This window comes from Oncorhynchus keta, chromosome 25, assembly GCF_023373465.1.
Source record: "Oncorhynchus keta strain PuntledgeMale-10-30-2019 chromosome 25, Oket_V2, whole genome shotgun sequence".
NCBI classification, from domain to species: Eukaryota; Metazoa; Chordata; class Actinopteri; order Salmoniformes; family Salmonidae; genus Oncorhynchus; species Oncorhynchus keta.
The window spans coordinates 8418227-8444189 of record NC_068445.1 but is presented as its reverse complement, the minus strand read 5'-3'; the positions used below and the strand labels follow the sequence as shown (position 1 = coordinate 8444189).

General features: G+C 43.3%; 2 protein-coding genes across 6 annotated transcripts in view; one reads left to right on the top strand and one right to left on the bottom strand.

Annotated features, from left to right (window-relative positions):
- The window catches only part of LOC118358090 (protein prune homolog 2-like), a 48307-nt gene extending 40719 nt beyond the window's left edge, over positions 1–7588 (bottom strand). For 2 of the 5 annotated variants that reach the window (XM_035735533.2, XM_035735537.2), the window contains exon 1: positions 7310–7584. In XM_035735533.2, the coding sequence (XP_035591426.1) occupies positions 7310–7345 (36 nt within the window). In that variant the 5' untranslated portion in view covers positions 7346–7584. Of the gene's footprint in view, positions 1–7309 lie in introns of all 5 variants that reach the window. The other 3 variants (XM_035735534.2, XM_035735535.2, XM_035735536.2) reach the window with 3 other exon arrangements.
- Positions 7589–14375: 6787 nt separating this feature from the next.
- On the top strand, positions 14376–16304 carry LOC118357899 (forkhead box protein B2-like). Its single transcript, XM_035735207.2, has one exon. The coding sequence runs from the start codon at positions 14884–14886 to the stop codon at positions 15817–15819; it is 936 nt and encodes a 311-aa protein (XP_035591100.1). The 5' UTR covers positions 14376–14883; the 3' UTR covers positions 15820–16304.
- Positions 16305–25963: the final 9659 nt, after the last annotated feature.

The window sequence follows — 25963 nt, the reverse complement described above, 5'->3', positions numbered from 1 at the left end:
GCATTCCATGAGGAGGAGATGCACTGCAGTACTTAATGAAGCTGGTGGCCACACCAGATACTGACTGTTACTTTTTATTTTATATACTGTATATATATTTTTTTTAAATCCATTATTTTACCAGGTAAATTGACTGAGAACACATTCTCATTTACAGCAACGACCTGGGGAATAGTTACAGAGGAGGGGAGGGGGATGAATGAGCCTATTGTAAGCTGGGGATGACTTGGTAGCCATGATGGTTTCAGTGCCAGATTGGGAATTTAGCCAGGACACAGGGTTAACACCCCTACTCTTACGATAAGTGCCATGGGATCTTTAATGACCTCAGAGAGTCAGGACACCCGTTTGACGTCCCATCCGAAAGACGACACCCTACACAGGGCAGTGTCGCCAATCACTGCCCAAGGGAACTGGGATATTTTTTTAGACCAGAGGAAAGAGTGCCTCCTACTGGCCCTCCAACACCACTTCCAGCAGTGTCTCGTCTCCCACCCAGGGACTGACCAGGACCAAACCTGCTTAGCTTCAGAAGAAAGCCAGCAGTGGTATGCAGGGTGGTATGCTCCTGGCATACCATATTTTGATCCCCCTTTGTTCAGGGACACATTATTCCATTTATGTTAGTCACATGTCTGTGGAACGGGTTCAGTTTATGTCTCAGTTGTTGAATCTTATGTTCATACAAATATTTACACATGTTAAGTTTGCTGAAAATAAACGCAGTTGACTGAGAGGACGTTTCTTTTTTTGCTGAGTTTAGCTAGTGACACAGTGTACTAGCTTGCTAGTTAGCTAGCTAGTACACAGTGTTGCTCCTGCCTCCCGCCTGCTGTGTACCGGAGTCTTCCTTAGGACTAGCTGGCTAAGGTAGCACACAGTGTCCTTCGCTCCCACTTGCCGAACACCTGCCCTCGCTGTCATTAACAGAACTGCGGGAAAACAATGCCTGACAGGCGGGGGGGCAAAGGACACACTGCCGCTGTGTACTAGCTATAGCTAGCCACACTTCTCTTTGGCAGCTGGAAATGAACAGATGGGAATGATTAGTACCATTAAAGGTAGAATATTTAACAAAAAGTAATTGTTGGCGCTTGTTGATTGATGAAATGTTATAATAATCAGGCCGATGTGGAGTCTGCTTACCAGACTTTTCTCACATCTTTCAATTCTGTATTTCGCCACTGCTTTCCCTTAGTTAAATCACACAGGAGAGCAGCAGATGGGTTCTGGAAATCTTGGTTTAGTTGTGGCCTCCCAAGTGGCGCAGCGGTTTAATCCCTTGGAGGCATCACTACAGACGATCCCAAGCTGTGTCACAACCGACCGGGAGTCCAATAGGGCGGCGCACAATTGGCCCAGCATCATCCGGGTTTGGCCGGGGGGGGGGGGCTATACTTGGTTCATCGAGCTGGAATGGTCTTTCCTCCAACACATTGGTGCAGCGGGCAGGTGTTAAGAAGCGTGGTTTGGCGGGTCAATTTTCGGAGGATGAATGACTCGACCTTTGCCTCTTCCCGAGTCCGTTGGGGAGTTGCAGTGATGAGACAAGATTGTCATTGGGGAGAAAAAAAGTCACAAATATAGTGATCCTGATGTTATTTCATTGTGAATGTGGGTTCCTCTGTCAAAGAAAATAGAGAAAACTGACAGAAATCCCTTGGATTTACATCCCTTCTCTGCTTCAGTTTGAGGTAATTGGTAACTTAAAGTTATCAGCAGCAGGCCATGATGAAATCGGTGCCTCTTTGGTGAAATCAGTGTCTTCCTCATTACTGAGCCTCTAACGTATATATCTTCACCAAATCATTGTTACTAAAGAGTTTAAAATAGACAATGTTATCCTCCTCTATAGATGGGTCTATAAGAGAATGTTGAAACATTTAAATCAACACTGTATTCTATATGAGCACCGTAAAAACGACTCCACAGATATGGTTCTTTAACAACAATGAATCCGCTCGTCATCTTTTTAGATTTGTCCAAGGCGTTTGACACGGTTGATCATAAAATATGACTTTCTAAATTGCATTATTACAGTTTTCATGACGATACATATAATTGCCTATATAGTTATGATTATGGTAGAGCTCAAAGTGTTTATGCAAATGGCCGTGCATCTACTAGGGACAGGATATCCTGTGGCTGCAGTTGGACCTTTGTTATTCACAATCTACATCCGTGACCTTCCTGCTGTGTCTTCTATCATACTTCCCATTCTCTTTGTTGATGATAACAATTTGATTTTATCACACAGAAATGCTGATTCATGAATGAATGAAGCCAACTCAGGTATGGCCACATTTTCTGAATGGTTCCAGATCATTTGCCAATCTTTAAATGTTAAACAATCCAACTGTATTGTATTCGCTAGTAATAAGACATATTGTTATAACAACAATAATAATACATTTTTAAAAAGAGCGAGAATCTCAATTGGTGGGAATGAAATGGAGCTAGTCACATCCACTAGATTCCTCTGAGTTCTTAGTGATGAAAAGTTGTCCTGGAAAGATCATATTACATTTGTCTCCAGCTATACTATAGCTTCATTTCTCCATATCTCATTTACTGTGATATTGTCTGGACAACTTCATAAGCCTCCTACCTACACAAATGACTCATTATAAAAATAATTGTAAGACTAGCCACCTCCTTTAAATACCTATTTACGACAATAATGTACGCCAATTATGCCACTTTCATCTACAAATACTCATACCTGCCAGACAGTTTACCTAAATCCTTCAATGGATTCTTCCAGGTGAATTCAGACATCCATCTATATAACACAAGACACTGCGATAACCTTCACCCTCCCCACAGCCGCACCTCACATCGTCAATTCTCTATTAGATATAGAAGGTACTATACTCTGGAATTCCTATCTTCACATTGCCAAAACATCATCACCCCTCAATAACTTTAAGTGAAGACTGGGGGTTAGCCTGATGAACCAAACTACTCAGTTATCTCCTCCATATAGCATAACTCTCCCACACTCACATAAAAAATAAATATATATGTTTTTTTCATGATTACTGATCAATTCATTTATACATTTGTAATTAGCAGGTTTTATTATCTGTTTTAACAAACCTTTTTTTATTTGTGTACTTGTATATTGTATTGTGTGTTGTTTTTTTGTGGTGTGGTTTTCATATAAGGCCTTGGGCTTCCAACCACACCTTTTTTCATTTTATTACATTGTTTTAATCTGTATTGATGTCTATCACTTTCTTTGGTGCAAATAAATATATTAATAAAATAAATAAATAAATAAAATGTATTCTCTTTGGGATTTATCAGCGGTTGGCATCCAATGTTATGGCGCATTACCGCAATCTCATGTACTGGAGCACCCCGGTCTCCCGCCTATGTACTGGAGTCATAGCTTAAAAATGGACCAATAGAAGTACAAATAGGGGTTCCTGCAGATGCAGGAATGCCCACATGCAGGAACGCCCGAATTGCGGACTGCAGTTGCACCCTTCTCAGTAAAAGACGCAAAAACTAAACTGAAGAACGGGAAGCATAGAAATAGCGCACATAGAACATATCTACACTTCTTAGCCTATAATTTATATTTTTATGTGAATTAGGTCAGGTGGCCCAAGAAGTTACATACTGCAGCTTTAACTTCTTATGCCACTGCAGCCTGTGACATGAAAGAAAGATAAGCTGTGAGAAGTGTTTTAGGCAGAACAGAAATAGCTGATATCATCTAATCCCTAGAGCAGGTATGACTGTTGTTGGGGGTTACCCTGGGAGTCGGGTGTGGGGGTACACCAATGCCATGATTACTGTATGTGATAACCTTTGTATGCTTGAAATTTGCAATGATGGAAAAGTACTGGGTAATGGCGATGTACTGCTTTAGTTCTCAGGCTGAAAACTGCCTGCACCTGCTGATGGTCACACAGCCTCAAGGCCGAGATGTTCCGAAAGTAGCAAAGGGCCTGAGACTACACAGGAGTGGTTGATGGCTTGTAGTAGAGTGAGAAATCACAGTCTAGACAGGTTTTTCTCATCTTAGATACTTTGTATCTAATCCAATGCAACAATGTTAAGGTATGATTGACGGTAGGTTGTCCACACCAACTACCATAAAGACAGTTGTCTCCTGTTGCCCCACACAGATCTTTACTGTAGACTACTGAGGTATTCTGTACGTGAATCTCTGTCTGCAATTGCATTTTATTACTAAAGAGTTTTATACCAAGGTTCCTGTGTCATCTATCTGGAAGACTGATTGTTGAAGGAAATGTACATCAACCCATGCAAAGGACCATCCAACACTGTGCTGGAATGCAGTACTCAGACAAATCCATGCATAATGCAAAATATGATGTGTGGTGTGTGTGATCAGTGGTTTGGGTGTACTTGCATGCGTGTATCCTAGTCACTACTACCAGTACTACACCAATGAGAATGAAGAGTACTACGTCATACACAGTTGTGACAGGATGGGATAGTAAGTATCTGGGGTGGTTGTTACATTGAGCTAGTCAGCATATTAAGGCAGTACTGGGTTACACGCCAACTGCAGTATACCGTGCCACACTGGCCTGCTGAAATCTCTCCTGGATACAACCGCAGGTCCAATAGGGAAATTAGCAATGAATACCCATCCATATCTCAGTCTCATATTACCGTGCATGTCCATGATTAGAGTGGATGAGGAGGGGAGCAGGGGAGGGATGGGCACCGGGCAGGGATATCTGTTTGAGATGTTAATATCTGGTCTCATGTTTCTTAAAGTGGATGGATGGGGGAGGTGGGATAAAGGGGGGGGGGTTGGGTTGGTCGATACTCTGATGGCTACGGGAGGAAGAGACGCATTAGTGGAGAAAGGAAAGGCCACTCACTGTCTGTTCCACTGCAGCAGCAGCAGCAGCAGCACACAGACAACAAAACACACAGCCGGTACCGCTCTCTCATCTCCATTTCACTGTGTGCTCCTCATCTAAAATTCACCCCATTCATCTCAAGGAGGCTCGGGGTGGACAGACGCAGTGCTGCTGCTTTTCTCTGCCTTCCTTAGCTCTTAATGCTTTCCCTCTCTCTTACCCTCCATTATCTCTGTCCTTCCATCATCTCCTCTCTTTCACCACCACTGTATTCTGTTTATGAACCCCTCCTACTCCCCCCTTCTGTAGCTCAGCGGTAATATCGTGCCTCCTTCTCCAGTGACGTGGCTAATTTAGCAGGGCTGCCTGCCCATAAAACCTTCCGTACTAAAGGCTAAAATGACGAACAGCTGACTGCTGCCTGGGCATCAGTGATTTACAGTGTGTCGTCACGAATAAAAGGAAAGCTTTTTAGAAAAATGTATACACACACACACGTACATATCAGAACACGGATACACATACACACATGCGTATTCCCCATGTGTGTAAGAAACAACAGGCTGTGTGTTTCTGTCAACCACATTCACTGTCCAAGTCAAAGAGTGTCCAGGTCTAAATGTTTTAGGTCTACTATGGCAATACATCTCTGTATATATATGTACATCTCTGTATATGTCTCCAATCTCCACAAAGTGTGCAGACACTGGGCAGGGTTCTGCCATGGGGTGAAGGACAGAGTGATCCACTTTCCAAATCCCCTTGCCAAAGCCTAGATCAATGTGTTCCTCAAAAACATGTGTGCACTGTGTATGCATGCGTGCGTATGTGGATGTGTGTGTGTCCACTAAGCACATTGCCTTAGTGCCATGCCCGAGAGCGAGCAAGAAAGCGAGAGGGTGAAAGAGAAAGAGCCACAGACAGAAAGAGAAAGCGAGTTAAGGAAGATAGACCCAGTAAGCACTTATACAGGAAAGCCAATTAGAGGTATGGATGTTCTGGATGGTTGCCATGCAGGAGAAGATGAAAAAGGAGGAAGAGAGGCCATTCACCCACTGCAGTGCTAAAGGAAGGTGAAAAAAAGATGGCGAGAATGAGAGAGCGACAGAGGGGGGAGCAGTCCTCATGTCGATAAACATGTATTGTACAACACGGCATCTCCAACCAGGACACAATCAGCCAGCATCCTTATAGTTCAATTGCACGACCACGAGCCTTGGCTTGTGCGAGCCGCCTGTTTCTGTAGCGTGAGACAGCTTGATGTACAAGTACACCCGCTGGACTGGACGCTATAGTCCATTGCAGGGCCTTAACCTCAATCTGTGTCCTTAATGCGGCGTGCCAAGCAGTAACGCATTGGGTCCCATTTTTACAGTCTTCTTTGGTATGACTCGGCCGACGATTGAATTCCCAACCTTCCAATCTCAGGGCGGGCACTAACCACAAGGCGGCCACTGAGTTGGGCCTTATCGTCCAATTACTCTTTCTCTGTCAGTTGGTCCAATTTATCCCAATCTCCATGGTGGATCCCATGCTCCCTTGTGTATTTCCTGCTTTTTGTTATGACATCATCTCTGTCTTATCCTTCGATGTCATTGTTGGATCCCATGATCTCATCACACAAAAGGGAACTGTTTATTCAATGGATGGACCAGCAAAAAAAAACACACAAAAAACAACAACATTGCACACACTCTACCTACAACACACACAACTACCTACAACAATAGGCATACTGACACTATTAGGCTGTAATGCATGGCTCTGGACATATACAGAAAACAACAGCCTTCACTGGGGTTTGTCTATTCAGGGAGCTTTAGACACAACATGCCTCTATGGAGAATGACCAAACAAAATCAAGCAACTTTAGACCTCACCCGCATGTTTATTGTAGCTACAGGCCTACACTCATTTATACCGTTGTGATGTAGCCTAAGCCTACCTAAAACGAACAGCGTGTATCCTTTCGCATACCTGTCAAGTAAGTGAGTAGACATCATGAGGTGTTTACAACAACTTTTTACTGGAAACTACTTCCCTGAGCTCTGCGGAGACAGCAGGCCTTAAATGCAAATAGTCTGCTTGATGACAGATTAGGCGTAAATAAAATGCAAATAGTGCGCTTGATGACAGATTAGGCGTTATCTGCAGCATAGGTGCGTACGGGCTGGTGCGTACGGGCTGGTGCGTGCCTCTGACGAACTTGCTGTTTCCATGCATTCCCTGATCAAAATTCAATTTTTAAAAAATGTGTGGGAGGAGAAGCTTATGGTTTGGACCACTCGTTTCTATTCATCATTCAGGCCTGGCGCCGTAGCCTACTAAAGGTGCTGCTTGTGGGGCAAAGAAACGAGAGAATGTACAGTTCAGCAACAGGAATACAGCCTGTAGCATGTCGTCATCATCCCAATCAGTAAAACCCTTATTAACCCCGGGCTGTTTAGGCTAAAACTCACCAGCATGGTCTTGGCCCGCCGCAAATAATCTTCCATGTTGGACTTTGTCGTTGCGGGGACGCTGCAGTCTCCATATACAAGTTTACAACCCTGGTTGTCTTTGCGCTGTTGTGCGGCCGAATCCCCCGCTGCGCTCACTGCAGCATTGGCTCAACTAGCGGTCCTCCCTCTCCAGGCTGGCCAGATATGGAGTGGGTGTGACGGGAAGCTATCCAGCGGGGGCGCGCTCGCTGAATTCAACGTGCACCCAGCGTTTGGGAACCACCGCCAATGGCAAAAATGTATCCGGGTAGATTAAAGCCGTTTATAACAGGAAAGCAAACATGGATAGAGCGCCCAGCGGCTTCAGAAATGCAGAATGCTGCAGCGCCGAGGATACGGTTCGACGAGTTTGTAGTAGCCTACTGATGATACTGTCCGACCACGGAGGCCAAGGACTGTGTGTGTGTGTGTGTGTGTGTGTGTGTGTGTGTGTGTGTGTTGTGTTTATGCGCGTGAGTGTTTCGTGCGTGTGGTCGCGTGCGCGTCCCATTGGCGCACAAATTGATAATATGCACTGCATGACAAATAAAAACTCAGAGAGGTTGTTTTTAAGAACCGTCAATAAAATGTTGAACGATCATACAATTGCCTTGGCATACATTTTATTATTATTATTTTTAACTGTGATTGAACAGTAATCAACCCCTATTGAATTAAAACGCAATGAGAAAATGTTATAGGATAACATAAAAAACACACATTCGGGAAGATCTCTCTCTCTCTTACTCACAGACTTGGAGCAATTTGTGATTGACCGCATGCAAAAGGAGTTTGGCGTTACACACTGTAGTCCCCGAGTCACATAGGCCTACCCAACCATTTAATAATACCAGTAGTTCATATGTAAAGGTGGTGACTCTCACCCCTCTTCAAGCTCACTCCTGTCGTCTATAAACAGGAGGCCATGATTGTAACTGACTGGCTATCACTTGGTAATAATTCATTTTTGTTCCTCAACAAAATGCAATTCTATAATTGTTATTAGAAACTGGGTGGTTCGAGCCCAGAATGCTGATTGGCTGACAGCCGTGGTATATCAGACATATACCACAGGTATGACAAAATGTTCATTTTTACTGTTCTGATTACGTTGGTAACCAGTTTATAATAGCAGTAAGGCACATATATGGCCAATACACCATGTCTAAGGGCTGTGTCCAGGCACTCTGCATTGCGTCTGCTTAAGATCAGCCGTTAGCCGTGGTTTATTGGCCATACACCATACCCCTCCGGCCTTATTGCTTAACTATAATATAGTCAACATTGTTCCTTGTTTGAAACCGAAATTAAAATTTTCTGAAGTCTACTTTGTTGAAACCACACAGAAGTTGTGGAGGGACATCCGATGTATGAGCAGCAAATAGCTTACCAGCGATATGAGATTTCAGTATGGACAGCGGCGAAACATTGGTCTCGTCCCGACTCCAGAGAACTGACCTTCAGCACCACACTGACAGTGGACAGCGGCCGTTAGGTAGGCGGGACTATCAATAGCCTAAATCTCACTGGCCACTAAGGAAACCAGAATTGAATTGAAGAGGGCTGCACAATAATCCCGAAAGGGAAAGCTCCCAGTGTGGTTGTTCAGCCATATTTCAAACGTTCAACTTTTACAAGTGTACATAATAGGGAACACATAGGTGAAATAGACCTCTTCAGTGATTCGGACTCTAACCAGGCTAGTCAACTCCACAACTCGAAAATTCTTGCAAATAAACTGGTTTTGCATGGCCAGGGCAGGTGCATAACCCATGGTGTGGGCACGTGCAGAACATTATAGCTGAGAGGCGGGGAGGGTAGGTAGAGAAAGTGAAATGATGGAGAGAGCTGACCACTGCCGCCCAGTGTCCATTGCCCGATAGAGCATCAACGGTCTTGCCAGCTCACCAGCCACTGCGCTACAACTATCCCCCGTACCAAATCTTCCTCTTGTAATCTCTCTGAAAAACTGTCTCCGATGTGAATGTGTAATTCACTCACTGTTCACAACTGACTGACCAATTTTTATATTTTTCCAATAATTGGTCTTTTGGCCGATCACGTAAGATCATTTCATGTCAGAGCTGATCTGATTGGTCAAAAGACCAATTAGTGAAAAAAATATAGTCCGGCCTTAATAACTAGCCTACTTAAATTACTAAATAAGGAACAGATTTATGTCGTGATGGCACCAACCAAAAAGCCACTTTTCTGTCATGAGGCATATTATATAGGTTCACCAGAACTTGACTGAGTTTCCAATAACTTTTAACGACAATAAGGAGACGCCATCACCACCACCCCACCCGCGGTTTTATGGGGAAATAGAGCAATCATGGAGCATTATGCGTTACCACTAAATCATTTCCCATTACTCCAACGGTAGGGCCTAAACCTTACCACTCCCAAACCGGCTCATTTTTCCGTTGAACAATAGGGTTAATTGATTTAAATGTTTCTCTCTGCCACTATGCGCCCTGATGACTTCACGAGGGGTCTTTAAAGATTATTATCATAATTTCCATTATCCACATCTCTTTTCAAATGGGAGACAGAGGAATAACATCCTGCCCTAAGCTGAACAAATAATTATTAGATTCTCGAAACAAACAGACGACCCCTTTCCCCTTACCCCCCACCCCCCACCCCATGTGTGGGCCCCCTCCCTGCGCCTTTATCCCCCTACCTCCTTCTTCAGCGGTGTGCCGCCTTAATTTATGCAAAATTAATTGATATATATTTTATAATTGATGTGCTGTAAAAATTAATGAGTAATTTATGTAATTAGTCAATTAAGGATAATTCCAGCATATGTTCAGTATGCCCAGAAGGTGTGCTTTACAAGTAGTTATTTGTCCAGGAGTTGGATGCTGCGAACACCACCTAATTAATTTTGTTATGCATATCAGCGCGATGTCTAGGCCCACTTAACGGGCCCCTATGTGAAAACAGACTTAATATTTATCTTTCCCGCGCGTTTAAAGAGGATGTATCCACCCGCATTAGCCTCTGTGGGACTCGAAGGGCACCAACAAATTTTTAGGCGCTGAAAAACAATGTTTTTTTTTTTCGTGGAGCCTATAGGCCTAAATTACTTTTTAAAAATTGCTTTATTTTAAAGGTGCTTATATGAGGACTCATAGGCTATATATAAAATATGCTCTTATATGGCGCTGGTGACTCTGTAGTGCTCGAAGGTGGCAGACGTAATGGAAGAGATCTGTTGGCTAATTAATTGACATGTTTTGCAGGGCCAGCCCTGGGCATAAGCTACATAGACATTTGCTTCGGGCCACTGGCCTTTTTATTTAACATTTTTAAATGGTTTACTCAGTCGGGGTCTTAACCTACTGTTGAATGCTAGAATACACAAAGTGTCATTTCGAAATTTGGTTGTGCATTCAGTAACATTTTTTAGATTGGTAAATTAGTCTAGGAGGGGGAGTTCTACTAAGCTAGTGGAGGCTGCTGAGGGGAGGACGGCTCATAATAATGGCTGGAACGGAGCAAACGGAATGGCACCATTCCACTGATTCTTACAATGAGCTGTCCTTTCCACTTAAGGTGCCACCAACCTCCTGTGAATGTAACATATGGAATTGTTTTGAGATGGTCATACCAAGGATCATTTAGAGATTTGATTTTGAATATTAGGACCCCTTGAGATATCCTAAAAATACAGTACCAGTCAAAAGCTTGGACACACCTACTCATTCAAGGGTTTTTCTTTATTTTTACTATTTTCTACATTGTAGAATAATAGTGAAGACATGAAAACTATTAAATAACACATATGGAATCAGATTCTTCAAGTAGCCACCCTTTGCCTTGATGACAGCTTTGCACACTCTTGGCATTCTATTAACCAACTTCATGAGGTAGTCCCCTGGAATGCATTTCAATTAACAGGTGTGCCTTGTTAAAAGTACATTTGTGGAATTTATTTACTTCTTAATGCATTTGAGTCAATCAGTTGTGTTGTGACAAGATAAGGGTGATATAAGATAGCCATATTTGGTAAAAGAGCAAGTCCATATTATGACAAGAACAGCTCAAATAAGCAAAAAGAAATGACTGTCCATCATTACTTTAAAACATGAAGGTCAGTCAATATGGAACAATTCTAGAACTTTGAAAGTTTCTTCAAGTGCAGTCACAAAAACCATCAAGTGCTATGATGAAACTGGCTCTCATGAGAACCATCACAGGAAAGGAAGACCCAGAGTTACCTCTGCTGCAGAGGATAAGTTCATTAGAGTTAACTGCACCTCAGAAATTGCAGCCCAAATAAATGCTTCACAGAGTTCAAGTAACAGACATCTCAACATCAACTGTTCAGAGGAGACTGTGTGAATCAGGTCTTCATGGTTGAATAGCTGCAAAGAAACCACTACTAAAGGACACCAATAAGAAGACAATTGCTTGGTCCAACAAACACGAGCAATGGACATTAGACCGGTGGAAATCTGTCCTTTGGTCTAAGGAGTCCAAATTTGAGATATTTGGTACCAACCGCCGTGTCTTTGTGAGACACAGAGTAGGTGAACAGATGATCTTCGCAAGTGTGATTCCCACGTGAAGCATGGAGGAGGAGGTGTGAAGGTGGGATGGTGCTTTGCTGGTGACACTGTCTGTGATTTATTTACAATTCAAGGCACTCTTAACCAGCATGGCTACCACAGCATTTTGCAGCACTATCATTTGTTTTTCAACAGGACAACGACCCAACACACCTCCAGGCTGTGTAAGGGCTATTTGAGAGCAAGTGTTGACTGGTACTGCATATCCACATTTTTGGGGGGATGAAACGTTGAATTTGGCTGTACTGCTATTAGCCCATTAAAATGCATTGACAAACAACAGATTCATACATGGAAAACAGATAGTTAAAAAATGTATCAAAAGGAAGCTTGTTTTAAAGTGTCAGCAATATAAGAAAGATCAGGAAATTATTTGTATATATTTTTTTAAACATATTTAACAACGAAAAAATCAACACTAAACTACTTCCATATATACTTCCATAAATGTTTTTAACTGGTACTGTCTACCTTCAGACGAGTCATTTGAGGCTCGTGGGTGTCCTAAAGCAACAAAAAACAATATCTAAGTGTTCTTGAGAGGTTCACCTTTCCATATTAGTATCTAGCCCAAACTGTTTGGACACTCAGACTTCAGACTAGTCCCGTGACTTTTGAGGGGGTTATAGAGCAAAACGGAGAGCACCATCGTGAGAGTCTCATCTTTGTTGTCATTAGTTTGTAGGCCAAACCGTTCGGATACTAGAGACGTTTTCTTGGGAAGTCCGATTTTCGGGACGTCTCACAGTCTGACAAACACCGCTGTAGCTCGGTCTCCTTCCACCTCAGATGAGGAAGACCTCCATTGGTGGATTGAAACGCAGCCCAACAACATATCTCTATCTTAAACAGACAGATTTCGATGGGGATTTTGTATTATGCTAATTGGATTTATGCGGGGAATTGGACATACACTCTATGTTAACATGACACAAGGCTGTAAAACGTCACATTTTTCTCTCCGCCCCATAACAAAACAAGTAGAATTTTATGAAATTAGTTATTAATTTTGAAACAATTCTCTCCGCCCCATTGCAAAATTTTGTCGAATTGCATAAATATTTCTTTAAAACTGCTACATTTTCTCTATCCCCATGAAAAAATGTCTAGAATTGCAGGAACTTGACTTTAAACCAAATCTTGCCCAGGGCCCCCAAAAGGCTAGAGCTGGCCCTGCCGTTTTGAATATTCATATATAAAATAGCAAGCTCACGCTTAATTACATTGTTGGACCTCTCTCCAAGGAAGGTAAATCACGGAAGGCTTAATTATTGTAATGTATTCGGGTCCCGCTGGGGCGCACGAGAAGACGGGCGCCGTTGAGGGCCGAGCCGTGACACCTGGCCGTGCAAAATCAGGAGCAGCTTTTGTTATTTCGTTTATCGGAACTCAGAGGAGGGAGCAAGTTTGTTTACATCCTTGTTGTATACGCGGGAGGGTGTTTAAACAGACAGACAGCAGGTTGGCTGCAAGGAGTCCCCTCACCGCAATTAATCTCCAACAACATGAGTGTGTGTGTGCGTGTGTGTGCGCGCGTGCGTGTGTGTGTGTGTGTGTTGGCAGGTTGGTTGGTTGCAATGAGTCCCCTCTCCGCAATTAATCAACGTGTGTGTGTGTGTGTGTGTTCATAGCCTACATGATTGATTGTTATCTTAAACTGCAGTTTCAACAATTTGAAAAAGAATGGAATGAAAATAGATCTTTCTCGATTTACACTCATAGGCTTACCATTGCCATATGTGATATCCTTCTGAACAGTGTGCATAAAGTTAAATTGCATAATGTTGTATTTTCAAGCATCAAAATGACTGGTTAATAGCTTAGACGAGGTTGGACTCGGTCATGTTTCGTCATATAAACAAAGAATACACGAAGAAAACGAAGATCAACGTAGCCATAACGAATTTGAGATTTTTCCAAGGAAATGGCATTTTACAATGTTATCACACAAAAAGCTATTGAAGAATTTAAGAAATGAAAAGCAACGTTAAGAATTCAGAGATATTTAGCTCTACCCAAGAAGGCATTAAAATGCTCCAGTGTTTCAACTTGAGCTTATTAACATGAAACTCAAGACAAGTGACAAATATTCATGGTCGATTTATGAGAAGAAAATCTGACTTAAATTAACAAAATTGGTGAAAGATAAATTACATTCAAACATATTCGAATAAAGGTGAAAAAACTGTAAGAACATTTTGTTCTGTTTTAATTATCCCTTTCTAGTTATCATATTCTTCCCTAAACATTAGTATTATTAGACTAGGCTACTATTATGGGGTTTTATATGCCCCATCACTAATATTTACTGTTATGTCCACCCTTTATCCTCTTGGAGCGCGCGAGGGTCCTGATTGGCACGGGCTAAGGGCACGCGGATGAGTTCAGATTTCCCTTCCCCTCCTCTTTATTCCTCACCATCCATCCCTCCCCTTTCCCCCAACGTGTCCTTGAGTGCTTGGATGCCAGCCTTACAAAAACGGGCGCGGGGTGGCCAGAAGAGCGCACTAGGAGCGCTCGGCCCCACACGAGGAGCATCACCAAACCCTCGCCCTGTGCTGTCGCAGAGACTGGTCTCGTATCTCCTGTGTAGCGGGAAAAGAAACAGCAAGAGACTGTCTCTTTGCTGTGTTGTTATTTTACGCACGAGATGAACTTCTGAATTTGTGTGCGCCGGTGGAGGAATGAGAAACCTTTTGGGGCTTTTTGTGAGCCACATCATTGAGGAATTCATCTGGAGAAAGCATGACCGAAATGTGTGTCTGTGTTTGCCTGTCTGACTCACACATGATTTTAGACCACTAAAATACGAACACACGATGCCAGGAAATAAATGATTTTGGAGTCTCCAAACTTTGGAAAATCTTGCGCAAAGTCACTGCTACTGACCAAAGCCTTGCAACAATATTCAGGCGCCCTCGTCAGAAAATAGACAGCAGAGCTAAATCATAAATAGACTTAGTAACCAAAATCATGCCTCGTCCGGGGAAGAACTCGTACAGTGACCAGAAGCCGCCTTACTCCTATATCTCTCTGACAGCCATGGCCATCCAGAACTCAACAGAGAAGATGCTCCCACTGAGCGACATCTATAAGTTCATTATGGACCGCTTCCCTTACTATCGGGAGAACACACAGCGGTGGCAGAACTCTCTGCGACACAACCTGTCCTTCAATGATTGCTTCATCAAAATCCCCCGGCGGCCCGATCAGCCGGGGAAGGGCAGCTTTTGGGCCCTGCACCCAGACTGTGGGGACATGTTCGAAAACGGCAGCTTTCTACGCAGGCGGAAGCGCTTTAAACTGCTGCGCGCTGAGCACATGGCCTGCAAGAGCTCCCCGATGATGCACTACTTCCACCACCAGGGCAAGCTGAGTGGAGGGCATCATGAGCATCCAGGCCCCGCGGCGGCAGTGGGCAGGCTCCCCCACTTTCAGAGCTACGGCAGCATCAACTGCGGACAGTCCGGCGGTTTCAAGCACCCGTTCGCCATTGAGAACATCATAGGTCGGGACTACAAGGGCGTGATGACGAGCGGGCTGCCCATCACTTCGGTAATGCACCACCTGGGCTACCCTGTGCCCGCGCAGCTCAGCAGTGTGGTCAACTCAATGTGGCCGCACGTAGGCATGCTGTCAGATTCCATGAGCGCCATACCTGTCTCCTCAGAGTATGCGCCCTTTGGCGTGTCCATGAAGGGTCTCTACCATCACGCCAGTGGACAGACGCTACCCGCTGTTCCTGTGCCCATCAAACCCACCCCGTCTATGGGTCCGATGCCCGGTCTTTCGGGCCTTCCGTCCGGCCCAGCGCAGCTCTGCTCCTCTTCATCCATGCTGGAGAAGAATGGTTCCGACCCTTTGGAGGGCAAGGGCAACGCGATACACCCGGCTCTTCTGCTGTCTTAACCGGGTAAAACACCAACAACTCGATTCTGTATCTACGAGGGAACGAGAGCAGTATCTAAAATGTGAATCATGTATCGTTGCCTAGATGTTGAGCAGGTATGGAGAGCTGTAAAGGAATTCAGACTGTATCTTTATAGTGATGAGTTGTAGGCTACCACGTATTTCAGCATAATTTTATCTTGAATCCATTATTAGCACCTTTTGTGTGAAGCTATTTATGACATTTACATGTGGCACTAAAATAGAATGAGGAATTGACCCAAAGAGAGTTTTAATTTAATAATAATAATTTAGTCAATCAAAATAAAGAAGAAGATCAAAACTTGCTGCCTCAGTTTTTAAATATATGAGCGGATAATATAAATTATTTCAAAGTTTTTGTTTATTGGATTTAATTGAAAAGTGAAACGTGTTGTCTAATAATAACACACGTGTTTATTATGGACTGTTCTTATTAGCACGCTAAATGAATATAACATGTAAGATCAATGTTATGACTGTAAAATAACATGATTTATCTTAAGAGATTTATAAAGAACTTTAAACGAAATTCATCATCTGTCTGAGTTATTTTGTATTTTTTTTGTGTGTGGATTGTTTCGTTTGAATTATCGAGACTTTTTATCCTGATGTTGTTTGTTTGCTGGTTTTCCTCAATTGTGTGACACCTCGTGTGAAAGGCATGAGAGGAAGTCACGGTATATTGCACTTATTATACACGATATTTCAGGTGTCAATTTATGTGGTCAAATTGAAGATTAGAGAATCATTCACGCACTTGAACATGTTGTAATACAAATATGGTCTCATTGCCTAATGTAGGCCAATGTTTGCTTTAAGGGGTATCATGATATTCACAGAGCTCGTCACCAAGCTAAAGATGAGTTTATGCCTTTATGATTATTATGTTTGAATCATATTAACATAATCCCGCACAAAAACGAGCGCAGTAAAGCGCCAAACTCTGGGAGAAAAACGGCCTGACGCGCGGGGCACCTGTTGCGCGTTATCCAATTGAGACAGTTTATTAACCAGGGATTTCACAGTATTTGTATACAATCAAGCAGAAAACAAGCGTCCCACACATTGAACTATATTGAGATATCTGGTATTAAACTGTTAGGCTATGCTATGATAACATCCAATATACCATTTCCAATATTATTGTAACATGAAGCCAAAAGGTCATTAAATATATGTCAATTAACTTCCGTTTTTGCAAGGACTCCAGATGTAGCACTGCACCTTAGATTACTGCGATTGTGTGTGTGTGTGTGTTTGTCTAGAAGACCTGGCTGCTATGAGTGTGCCACAAAATATGGATTGAGGGGGGTGTATTATATACCTCCATAACTTCAAAAGCAGGCATGAGATTAAGTTTTCTTTTGTTTCTCTCTTTCCAACATAATCTCACATTTGAAGTCCAGGGAGCAGGTCCCCATCCAGAACACAAAGGGCTTGGTACTGCCCACTGACAGTGACTTACTTTCAGGCTTCCTGTTTAGCATTCCAAAAGCAACCATAACCCATTCCATTGTCACACTGGCCTCTAAATAAATAATTGAGATGTACAAGTGGAGGAAAGACGTGGGAGTTAGGATTCAAATGGGTCTGTGTCATTAATGAATTAATTACTGAGGTATCTGTCACATACGCACAGGCATACACAAACACACTCTCTCAAATCCTTCTCTTTTTGTATAATTCCCCATGACTTTCTCTCAATAACAGCCCAGTGGTGAACTGAAAAGGCATCTGGAGGCCTCTCTCTCTCTCTCTCTCTCTCTCTCTCTCTCTCTCTCTCTCTCTCTCTCCTCTCTCTCTCTCTCTCTCTCTCTCTCTCTCTCTCTCTCTCTCTCTCTCTCTCTCTCTCTCTCTCTCTCTCTCTCTCTCTCTCTCTTTTGCTCTCTAGGTTAACCTACAGTATATTAGTTATACCGAGTGATATTGTTATGAGGAGATAATACCCTAATCTGTGTTGTCTCTCTAATGATTCTCCCAGTGTTACTGTATAATTAAACACCTCTTAATTACCAGCTAATAAGAGGCTTAATAATGTCTCAATTATCCTCGCTGATCCTCTGGCTTCAGAATCTCACAGCTTCTGGAATCAGAATATCACAGCTTCTGGAATCAGAATATCACAGCTTCTGGAATCAGAATATCACAGCTTCTGGAATCAGAATATCACAGCTTCTGGAATCAGAATATCACAGCTTCTGGAATCAGAATATCACAGCTTCTGGAATCAGAATATCACAGCTTCTGGAATCAGAATATCACAGCTTCTGGAATCAGAATATCACAGCTTCTGGAATCAGAATATCACATGACCATCTGACATGTTTATGTTTGTCCATTCACTTTTTCTGGCTATTCTAAGTGGGTCCCTGTGCGTGTGTGTGTGTGTGTGTGTGTGTGTGTGTGTGTGTGTGTGTGTGTGTGTGTGTGTGTGTGTGTGTGTGTGTGTGTGTGTGTGTGTGTGTGTGTGTGTGTGTGTGTGTGTGTGTGTGTGTGTGTGTGTGTGTGTGTGTGAGTCCCATGATATATCTACTCGGTACAATAGCATAGTAATACATCTTAATCATATCAAGTTGTACCTGATCAAGAGACCACAGACAAAGAGATAAAATGAATATGAATGGGGCTGAAAGTGAGATGACAATATTTCGTTTGCGCAAGGCAAACACGTCATTATATCTTAGAAAAACTGATTAACTAAACTGTATGACATGAATATGAATCAAACTTTTGTTCTGTGAAAATCTGTTAATCACGAATAATATGACTGTTAAGATGAATAAAATATGAGGTCAGGGGGTTGTTGCTGCACGACCCTCCTAAGCATAACGCTCCAGCCTTGAATAGGAGATGAGACATTAACCATAATTACCCAGACTCCATCGGGGCCAGGGTGACAAATTCTACATGAGTTTTTTTAATGACCAACAAGAGCAGACCATTATAATGAGCAGCTTAATTCATTAATGCTCTCATTCATCCACACACACACACACACACACACACACACACACACACACACACACACACACACACACACACACACACACACACACACACACACACACACACACACACACACACACACACACACACACACACAACACACACATTAAGCAGAGCAGAGATATAACATTCTCTGAAATGGATAGTACATTTTATTATGTTGATACCATTGTATGAGAGAAATTGTGGTAATAGATAAAAACATATAATTGCATTGATAGATTCGTCGTTTAATCCAGCAGCATTTAGGGGGAGCAATTACAATTACATCGCTGCAGTTATCTACTTGAGTTAAACCATCAGTGTGCACGTAAACTAAGGTCTATTCATCCGCACAGGGTAAACAATAGAGAAAAGGTGTGTGTTTGGGATCGACTGCAGTTGGCGTCTGCAGACTAGCTGTTCTACACATAATAACGAGCTGTCATTTAGGATGTGAGGTGATTTGTACACTACTGGTCAAACGTTTTAGACCACCTACTCATTCAAGGGTTTTGTCTTTATTCGCACTATTTTCTACATCGTTGAATAATAGTGAAGACATCACAACTTTGAAATAACACACATGGAAGCATGTAATAACCAATAAGTGTTAAACAAATCAAAATATGTTTTATATTTGAGATTCTTCAAATAGCCACCCTTTGCCTTGGTGACAGCTTTGCACACTAAAGGACACCAATAATAATAAGAGACTTGCGTGGGTCAAGAAATACAAGCAATGGACATCAGACCGGTGGAAATTTGTCCTTTGGTCTGGAGTCCAAATTGGAGATTTTTGGTTCCAACCGCTGTGTCTTCGTGAGACGCGTTGTGGGTGAACAGATGATCTCTGCATGTGTATTTCCCACCGTAAAGCATGGAGGAGGAGGTGTTATGGCGTGGGGGTCCTTTGCTGGTGACACTGTCTGTGATTTATTTAGAATTCAAGGCACACTTAACCAGCATTGCTACCACAGCATTCTGCAGGGATACGCCATCCCATCTGGTTTGGGCTTAGTGGGACTATCATTTGTTGTCAACAGGACAATGACCTAACATACCTCCAGGCTGTGTAAGGGCTATTTTACCAAGAAGGAGAGCGATGGAGTGCTGCATCAGATGACCTGGCCCCCACAATCCCCTGTCCTCACCCTAATTGAGATGGTTTGGGATGTGTCAGACCACAGAGTGAAGGAAAAGCAGCCAACAAGTGCTCAGCATATGTAGGAATTCCTTCAAGACTGTTGGAAAAGCATTCCAGTTGAAGCTGGTTGAGAGAATGCCAAGAGGGCCAAAGCTGTCATCAAGGCAAAGGGTGGCTATTTGAAGAATCTAAAATATATTTAGATTTGTTTAACACTTTTTAGGTTACTACATGACTCCATATGTGTTATTTCATAGTTTTCCTGTCTTCCCTATTATTCTACAATGTAGAAAATAGTACAAATTAAAAAACCTTGAATGAGAAGGTGTTCTAGAAAATTTGACCTGTAGTGTAGATCATCAGTCAGTCTGCAGTTGCCAACTGCAATGTAGTCGATCTCAAGCATGCATTCTTCTCCGTCTCTGCACAAACTCGTGGCTTTACAAGACAGCAGCACACAGTAGAGAACAAGACCCCCACAAGGGCACAAGGGCTTTCACCATAGAACAGCACTAATGAAATTATAATATTCTTAAGAGGTTTCTTTATCAACTTGAATTTCCAGTGCCAGGGAAAGTGTGACCTCAGAGGATACTCAGGACCTTGAGAGAGCAACTCCACTGTGCAACTGAGAAACTTTACACACTCGATCTGCAACAACTAAAATATATTAAAATGCTTCTTTCAAACCATTGTAATTATAGTACTGTATATGTCACCTGCTAACATAGTTACTGTGTGTCACCTATGTTGACGTTTTCACTCCTGACAAACTCCTGCAAGCCTTCGATTAGAGGGCTATCACTCTACCTCCTGTGCCATAAAGGTCCACACATCTCTTGGCAGAGGCCATTAAAGTACACCCACACACAAGGAGACTACTATTTTGTTGATAAGGCAGTATTGCACTCCAATAGCCTACAACTGTACACAGCTGCCTTCAAAGCCAGCCCTGCAGATTGCCTGGATGAGTTACCCTCATCATGCTAACATGCTAACGTATATGATTCACTGCTAGCGGGTGCTGGGAGTACGGACCACAGCTGCTGCCACTCGGTAATAGCTGCCTCGCCGTCTGTACCACGCCAGCCCATTGATGGTGGGGATAGTTGGCACATGACGTGTCTGCTGCCCGTCGAGACAGTAAAGCCCGGCTAATGAAAAACTCACCTAGCATTAACCATCGGCCCCAGCAACAGAGAGAAGCTGTCAGCGCTGGCACTCTAAACGGCAGGTCACCCAGAGAGGACCGCAGATTACAATAACTCTCTCTTTTCATTGTCGTTCACTTTTTGCACGGCCTCTTATCTTGCTTTGTCTTTCTCCAACCCTTTCTTTCTCTCTCTCCCTTAGACCCCCCCTTTCTTCTCTTGATTCCTCTCTCTCATATTGTCTCTCTCTCTCTCTCTCTCTCTCTCTCTCTCTCTCTCTCTCTCTCTCTCTCTCTCTCTCTCTCTCTCTCTCTCTCTCTCTCTCTCTCTCTCTCTCTCTCTCTCTCTCTCTCTGTGATTCAGGGTGATTCAGTGCTCAGAGGTGAGGGTCTAGATGCCCTCTGGTTGTCCTTTGAACAAGGTCCTCTGACGCAACTCATCCAATCTCCATTCTGCTGTCGGTGTTAATGGTTCACATTATTCTACCTGATTAGAGATTATTACACTTCATTATGGATTACAAAAAGGGGTCAGGGGGCATTCTTGTTGGCCTCCGTCCCATGCTTTCTCCCTTTTCAATCCTTTCATCTCTCACTTTCTTCCATGGGGACAGTCTACTTGGAGAAGAGGTTCATTTAACCTCCCAAAAACATTCCAACCTTTTGAGGAGGGTAAGGATAAGTGTTCATATTCTTTTTCATGGCCTCAACAATAGAAATGGAGGGTAAAGTACTCAAAAAGGGCTGAAAAGAGAAAGTCAAACGTTTGGCTTTTCTCAGAAACCCGAAGTATGAACAACTCCAGTTTTGAACAGTTAGAAATAAATCTACTGCAGCCTACTAGACTTTCACACACAGTTCGTATACATTAGACAAAAACGCTAGGAAAAAAACAGATTCAAGCCGGGAAGGATAACCTGAACTTGTCCAACCAATTTCCATTGTAAAACATTTTGCTACGGTGTGTCCTAATGAATAGGCTCAGACCCATTCCAGCCATTTCCCTTCCCATCCCTGTCGGGGGCTCCCGAGTGGTGCAGCGGTCTAAGGCACTGCAACTCAGTACTAGAGGCGTTACTACAGACCCTGGTTTGATTCCAGGCTGTATCACAACCTGCCGTGATTGGGAGTCCCATAGGGCAGCGCACAATTGGCCCGGCATCGTCCGGGTTAGGGTTTGACTGGGGTAGGACGTCATTGTCGATAAGAATTTGTTCTTAACTGACTTGCCTAGTTAAATATACAAATTTACCCACCTCAGGGGACGTTAACGATCTATAGGTGGATGTCTGACCATCTGACTGCGGTGCGCAGCCTCTTTGTCCAGTAAGAGAGTAGAGACAACAGGACACTCCCTGCCCAAGGCCACAGATATGGAGTTACCAAACATGCAGGGAAGGAGGAAAGAGAGAAACAGAGAGATGGACCAGTATGTGTATTTCCATGATGTCGGTTTTACATGTTTGTATTATGTGTGTCTGTGCAATATGAGTGCGTGAGTATGTGCATGTCTGTGTAGTTATGGGTTTAGGAGAGAAACACACAAAGGGAAAGAGAGAGGAGAATATGAGTGTGTTTGTATGGTATGGCAGTAGAGGGCCATTAGACCTGGGAATGAACTCTTAGATAAAGCACACAGACAAAGGAATGGATAATTATGGCAAAGCTTGAGCAGGTTTAATTCCGAAGCTCACATCAATCACATGAGCCCTGAGGGTGTGTGTGTTTGTATGTGTGTGCTCGTATGTAATGTATGAGTGAATGTGTCTAAGAGCAGAGACAGAGAAAAAGTGAGGGGAGTATATAAGTACTCAAGAGCGATATGATCTCACATTACAGGTAGGTGTAGGTTTCTTCATCACGCGTGACAATCTGTCTTCTGCAGTTAGACTTTGAAGTTAACATTAGGGTGCTTGCTTTCACAATATACTGTAGACACGCTTCCTATGCCACAGGGCCCGTAATCATAAAGTTTCTCAGAGTAGAAGTGCTGCTGATCTAGGATACGTTTTTTCTTTTAGACTATAATCATCGACAGGGGGGACCTGATCCTAGATCAGCCCTCCTACTCGGAGATGGTTTATGTAAACTGACCCAGACCTTGCAGCAGAGGCTACCGGTATGGTAGCTACGCAGGAACGGCGGGGTCTAGCTACGACCCACTGTTCTAGTCTCTCGTTAGTGTTAATTGCGGCTGTGGCAGCGGTTAAAGGAAAGGTCTTCCACTGACTCTCGGATCATTTATCTCTCCATTAGAGGAAGCACTTGGGTTTTTATTGGTGCAATAAAGTCTATCTTAACTCACCTGACCCCTGAGCGCGGTGGGGCCCCTGACTCCCTCTGCATATTCATCATCTCACTCAGAGCGTGAGGGAACACGGGCATGTTGTTCCTCCCAATCACTTAATTACTGTTATCTTTAATTAGGCAAACAAGGGGAACTGGATTAATCGCACAGACAAAGACCCCGGCGCGTAGTGTGTGTGTGTTTGTGTGTGGGTGTGTGTGTGTGTGTGTGTGTGTGTGTGTGTGTGTGTGTGCTTGAGCATGCGTGTGTGTCAAGGCATGTTCTCTCTCACACAAGTTTGTGTCACTTTGTTATTCATTGTCTGACTTTTAATTTGACACAATGTTTCATTTTTATAATAAACCAATTGTTGTTGTGCTTAACTGGACCCATGGAAATAATCAAAAACCATCCATTGAAAGACACTTGAGATACTGTGATTTTTTTACTTTGATATCTATCCATTGAAAAAAAGAACATTTTAATGTTCAAAACCCCAAAGATCTGTCCTGTACGAATAAATCAAGATTTTTGTCCATGAAAACATCAATAGCAAAATCACGCAGGTTAAATTCAGTCTGAAAGGTTAAATTCAGTCTGCTTGCACCCTCTAGTGGCCATTAGGACTCATGTGTTCATGGACAAAACCTCAAATGAAACATTGGGTCTGATCCCAAATCAACTTCTAAACCCTACCTACACACTTGAAGAGATCTGAAGGGATTGTGTGGCGGTGGGAAGTCTGTCACACCCTCCATCCCTACTTCCGTACTGCGCCAAACACAAATAGAATTCTGACGGTCTGGAACTTTGTAGGGCTTGCTTTTGAGTGCACACAGTTTGTGCTACAAGTTACATCGCAATTTAATTTACAACCAGTGTCTGTGTTTGCCATCTCCAGTTGTGCCGCACTGTATAAAGGGTGCACGTGTAACGGATGTGAAATAGCTAGCTAGTTAGCGGTGGTGCGCGCTAAATAGCGTTTCAATCGGTGACGTCACTTGCTCTGAGACCTTGAAGTAGTGGTTCCCCTTGCTCTGCAAGGCCTGCGGCTTTTGTGGAGCGATGGGTAACGATGCTTCGTGGGTGACTGTTGTAGATGTGTGCAGAGGGTCCCTGGTTCGCGACCGGGTATGGGCGAGGGAATGTTCTAAAGTTATACTGTTACACACGCACAGAACAGTTCGGTCTCGTTCCCCTGCTCGGAAGGGATTTCCACATAACATGATCATTTGGATAGCCACTCTAGCTTCGCCCTCATGTCAGTCCCAGCAAGCTAGCAAGTAGGCTAGGTCGTGCTAGGTATCAATAGCCAATCCAGTACGGGCTAGAAACTATAGTCAGCTTCGATTGGTCAATAGCGTTTGCATAAAGTTCAGCTTTACCCAACTTTGGTCCCTCTCTGTTGACGCTCCCCTCTGTTGAAAATGAATTGGGCTCCGTTATTTCATCACACCCATCGTGTTTTGTGGAAATGCAATGTCACAGAGCGTTCACACTATAAAAGCAGCAGTCGCATAGCCACGCTAACCTCGCCCTCGTGTGGGTGTTAACAAGCTAGCAAGCAAGCCAGGTAGTGCAACATGTCAACCATAGAGAATGAAAAAGGCCTCTAGTGGTCAAAAGGCCATTTAAGCATGATCAGCGCCATTGAGGGCTTCCACCACGCTTCCACCATTTTAAGTAGTCAAAATAGTTAACTGGGTGGGAATTCCTATGGGTTTTAGCCTCAATGGAGCTGCCCATGATGTCACAGACGCTGTAATGGCAGAGATATAAAGAAGAGTCCTCTATCTATTTCTATGGTATTAACAGCCATTGTCAGCCAGTCCAGTAAGGGTTGGAAGCTATGGTGATTGGTCACTCTCCTGTCCCGTTCAGCTCCCTCGCTCATGCTCGAGTCGCTAAACGGTCCCACCGCCCACTCTGCTTCTCTCGCTTTCCTTCCATTGACAGTGAATGAGTGTGTTCAAGCTGGAAACTTAACGAAACCGACGGTAGACAGAGTCAGCGAGTAAAGTCTGGGGAGGTGCATCTGCCACAGCTGAAAGTCGTACACTGAATTGGTTTTCCAACAGCAAGGCTCAGATCAACATGGATGGCAGTGTCAACATAGCTGCTATTGTTTAGAAAGGTTTGTCTGTATAAATGTTGAAATAAACTATTCTATACCCCCTTATCACACACTCACAAACTGGAAACATAACATGTGTACAACTCATTGGTTAGAGCAGGGTGTCAAATTCATTCCACAGAAGGCAGAGTTTCTGCATGGTTTCATTTTTTCTTTTCAAATAAGAGCTAGACAACCAGGTGAGGGGAGTTCCTTACTACTCAATGAAGAAAAAGGGTGGACCGAAAACCCACAGACACTCGGCCCTTCGTGGAATGGGTTTGACATGTGGGTTAGAAAGAGGTTTCAAATATCACTTGTGAATTGTGTCCCCTGCAGTTTTAGAATCGGGCAAAGTTGGTTCCCTGTTTCAGTCACTTATTTTGCCATGTTTGTAGTGGTCAAACAAGAAATTACTGGTTGACAAATAGTGCTTCTCAC

Coding starts and splice junctions, on each gene's coding strand:
- LOC118357899 (XM_035735207.2), top strand. CDS start 14,884: ATGCCTCGTCCGGGGAAGAACTCGTACAGTGACCAGAAGCCGCCTTAC.